The following is a 4,493-nucleotide window of genomic DNA, read 5'->3' as shown; positions in this document are numbered from 1 at the left end:
TTTTTTTGGTGGAACCGGGGATTGAACTCAGGTTCTTGTGCTTGCCAGGGAAGCACTTATTCCACTGAGCCATCTCCCCGGCCCTTATATTTCTCTCTAGAGAGCTTTACTCATGGAAATTTATGAAAAATGTTCCTCATTTCTTTTTCCCTTTTATAAAACCACTACTTCAAGATTCAACTCAAACACCATTTTTTTCAGAGAAAGTTTTACTCTTAGACCAAGCAAAATATCCTTACAGAGCCAGTATAATACACTTGTAATCAAAGCACTAAGGAAATTGAGGCAGGAAGATCATTGCAAGTTTGAGACCAGCATGGGCTACAAAGTGAGTTCAAGGTCACCCTGCACTGCACAGCAAAACCTTGACCTTAAAAAATAAAAAATCCAGCAAATTTCCTTAGCACATTTCCCACTTTAGTAAGCCTCATTACATTTTAGCTATATTCACTTGAAGAAATTCTAAGCCAGGAGAAGGCACGACTATTATTCACCACTACCTAGACCTAGCATACAAGCACTCTACAAAGATTGGCTAGGTGGGCAAATTATACCTGATAGCTTTTACCTAAGGCACAAACATTCCTAGGGATGAGTAAACTAGCTCAAGAAAGTTCCTCTCCTGACCATTTGAGATAAGGAAAGCAGTCATAGCTTTCAAACTACCACTTCAGTTACAAACACTAGAGAAATATCTCATTTGTTAGGTACCAAGTATCTGATATAGTTTCACCAACCAAAAAGGTTTAAAAAAAAAAAAAAAAAGATTTTTTTAAAAAGAACTTACCAAAATATTTTTCTTATGTCGTTTCTCTTTTATATGTTTATGAGCTCCCTGGATGTTTTCAATGTGAATTAAGCAAAGTTTGCATAAGTATCGACAATTGGTATACTCTGGTGATCGCTGAAGAAACAAGTTTGAAAATGCATTATTTTCAGAAAACAAAGGAGAAAATTATTGATTATAGTGGAAAATGCCATTATATAAATACAAGTCAGAAAGCGCTGAGTTAAATTTTTAATAAATCAGTACTTACATACCAACATAGTTGTCCTTAATAGTTACCACAGGAAATCACATATTAATTTCAAACAACACAATAACATTACCAATAAAAAAAAAAATCTGCCCTCAGTATGAATTTCAAAATAGATTACAAATATGGAAGATAATTTCAAAAGCTGAGTTCTAAAAAACACTCCAAATTAATCACAATATCATGGGAATAAATGTTTAACATCTTCAAGTAACTACTCTGAAGGGAACTGACAATTCTGGCACATGAAAGTATCAGTCACAGTATTTAACTCAGTATTATATATATTATGTACTCTCAATTAAAGAAACACTAGTTACTGACTGCTTCTAAGGGTCAGGAACTATTTTAGTTGTTTAATATACATACAATCTGTAGTTTTAATTTCCCTAGTAATCCAGTAAGATTGGTATTATTTTCACTCTAGAGTTAGAAACAAAAGCCCGTAAAGCTTACAACTTTCACAAGGCTACAACAGTATTAACTACTCAATACTGAATTCATACATATATGAATCCAAAGCCAACAAGACTGAACAATACAAAGAGATTTTTTTTTCAGTATCAGTACAGAGGTGCCTTGGTTCATAAACACTTTTATTTGTGAACAAGTTAGTTTGCAAACAGAAGCATTTGGTAAATTTGGTTTTATTCACAAACTCTACATTGGGTACTAAACACAACTGAGGTCATCTTTCCCAGAATCGTCAAACAAATTAAATTCATAAACCGAGGTACCACTGTATTTTGTCACAGAGATAAAAAGCTAACCAAACATTTGTGTGCATATATTTTTAATTCACTGTGGGTTTGTTTTTGGTTTTTTTGCAGAACCAGTGATCAAACTTGGGACCTTATGCTTGCTAGGCAGGTGCTTATGCTGCTAACTATATTCCCAGTCCCAAGACTGAACAATATAGGGAATACAAATGTAGCTTAATGATGAAATGCTTGCCCAACATGCATGAGGCACTAGGTTCAAAGCCAAACATCAGAAAAAAAACTACACTAATATAATGTATAAATATACAATAAATGCTTACTTTTTTTGCAATAGGGTCTCACAAAGTTGTTACATTGCAAATGCTTTAGATATTTAACTTTATTTTTTTTTCTTTTTTTTTTTTTTTTTTTGCGGAACCAGGGATTGAACTCAGGCCCTTGCGCTTGCCAGGGAAGCGCTTACTCCATTGAGCCATCTCCCCAGCCCCTAGATATTTAACTTTAAAACAAGGTTTCTAATACCTTAACCAGAAACTTAAGCTATGTTTAGTTTTTATTTCACAGTGATCTTCAGTATTCAATAGGCTTCAGCTCCTGGAAAAAGTAATCTCTGACCTAAAAGTATACAATTTTCTTTAAACTGGAAATATGCCCCAAAATTTAAAAAAGAAAATTCAACATTTCTAAAAATATGTGCTAACAATACAACAACCCTATCAGGTTCTCCATTTTCCTGGCAAAGAACTGTATCTCAGGAACTTATGAACTTACTCAAGGCAACAAGAAAATAAATTTAGCTCAACCTAGTCATTCCAACTGTTATAAATTTTTTTTCAAGTCAACTTTAAGACAATTGATTAAACCACTGAAGAGAATGCTACCTCTTCAATTTGCAACCCAACAATTTCTTTATTCACTTAAGTATTTTCTGTGCTCACATTATATATCAAACACTTTTCTAGGAACTGCAAATAGCAATAAATAAAACAAACAGAAATCCCTATATGTATGAATTTACATTTTGTATTTAGGACAGGGTATACAGGGTCTCACTACATAGATCGGACTTGTAGAGATCCTCCTTTTTACAGCCTCCCAAGTGTTGGGATAACAGGCATGTGCCACCACGTCCAGTTTCAATTGCTGTCTCATTTTGCCCCAGGGGCGGGGCCAACACAACAGGCCAGGGGATCAAACTCCTGACCCCTGTGTCTGCCTAAGCAGGCGCTTTAATCCGCTGAGCTATTTGGCCAGTCCTTGAATGCCTAATGTGGCAAAATGGGTAATAAGTAAATAAGTACACAAACAAATGAATAAGAATGAGATAGAAGAGTTACTGCTACTTCAAAATACAGTCATCACTAAAGCCCTTGTTTTGTCTGTTCAAAGTTTTGTTCATAAAAGTGATTTAGAGAAGCACAGTCTTTAGCTGTATGTATGGTATTTGGGACCAGAAATTCTAACCAGAGGAAAGTGAATTATAAGGCAGGCCCTAAGGCAGAAATGTACCTAAAATGCATGAAAAAAAATACACAACCTCTAATATGCCTAGAAGAAAATACAACAGGGGCCAGATCACAAATGTACTTATGAGAACTTGGCTTTTATTCTAAATATGAAGGAAACCTAAAGGAGCTTTTTGTAACAGAAATGTGTAAGATCTAAATTTTAGAAGGATCATTTGCCTTTAGTCTTAAAAATGGAAAGAAAACCTGATTATAGTCCTCAGCATACTATAATAATCCAGATGAGAGAGAATGAGATAGTAGACGTAGTAAAACAGTTGGGAACTTATACAGCCACCAAGCATGGAGGTACATGCATATAATCCCAGCAATTGGAAGGCTGAGAGAGGAGGATCCTTATGCTTTTTTTTGTACCAGATTTCAAACTCAGGACGCTGTGCTTGTCAGGCAGACCCTGTGCCACTGAGCTATGGACCCTCCTTATGCATTTGAGGCCAGTGTGACTACATGGCAAGTTTAAGACCAGTTTGAACTATATAGTGAGACCTTACTTCAAAAATTAAAATAAATAAGAGCTATACACCTGCCTAGGCAAGCACAAGGACTTAGGTTCAATCCCCAGTACCATATGCTGTGCAGGTCCCACCACAGGCTCACCAAGCAAATCACCAAGACACCAAGTGGGCTTGTTGATATACCCCTTTAATTCTAGCCCCAGGGAGGCTTAAAACAGGAGGATCACTAGGAGTCCGAACTGCACAGAAAGACCCTATGCCAATATAAAATTAAGATAAATAAATAATAAGAGCTATATTAATGGAGTGTAACTAAAAGAGTCATGAAATCAATCATATACAATTTTAAATTATAAAAATTTTAGTAAACAAGGATGTGTCTAAATTCTTTCATTAAAAAAGGCTTGGCCAGGGCTGGTGAGATAGCTCAGTGGTCTAAAGCACCTACTTAGAACAAGCTTAGCAAAGCATAGGGACCACAGCTCAATCCCCAGCACCACATGCCAGCCAGCCCCGCCCCCTGATGGGCTGAGCTGGCCACACACACACACACACACACACATAAATAAATTTAAAAAAAAAAAGAATTTAAAAAAAAAGGCTTGGCCAGATGTGGTGGTGCATGCCTACAACCCCAGTACTCAGGAGGCTGCAGCAGAAGGATCTAAGCAAGTTCTGGGCTACAAAAGTGAGCTCAAGGCCAGCCAGTCTGAACTGCATAATGAAACCCTGTCTCAAACAGATCAAAACAAA

General features: G+C 36.3%; 1 protein-coding gene across 2 annotated transcripts in view; it reads right to left on the bottom strand.

Annotated features, from left to right (window-relative positions):
- The window catches only part of Zcchc11 (zinc finger CCHC-type containing 11), a 136,457-nt gene that overhangs the window by 83,771 nt on the left and 48,193 nt on the right, over nt 1-4,493 (bottom strand). For both annotated transcript variants that reach the window (XM_023724199.1, XM_004639113.2), the window contains exon 4: nt 788-904. In XM_023724199.1, the coding sequence (XP_023579967.1) occupies nt 788-904 (117 nt within the window). The remainder of the gene's footprint in view (nt 1-787; nt 905-4,493) is intronic.

Source organism: Octodon degus, unplaced genomic scaffold (genome assembly GCF_000260255.1).
Source record: "Octodon degus isolate 3935 unplaced genomic scaffold, OctDeg1.0 scaffold00107, whole genome shotgun sequence".
Lineage (NCBI taxonomy): Eukaryota > Metazoa > Chordata > Mammalia > Rodentia > Octodontidae > Octodon > Octodon degus.
Note: the sequence above shows the minus strand (reverse complement) of the source record. Positions and strands in the feature narration are given on the sequence as shown.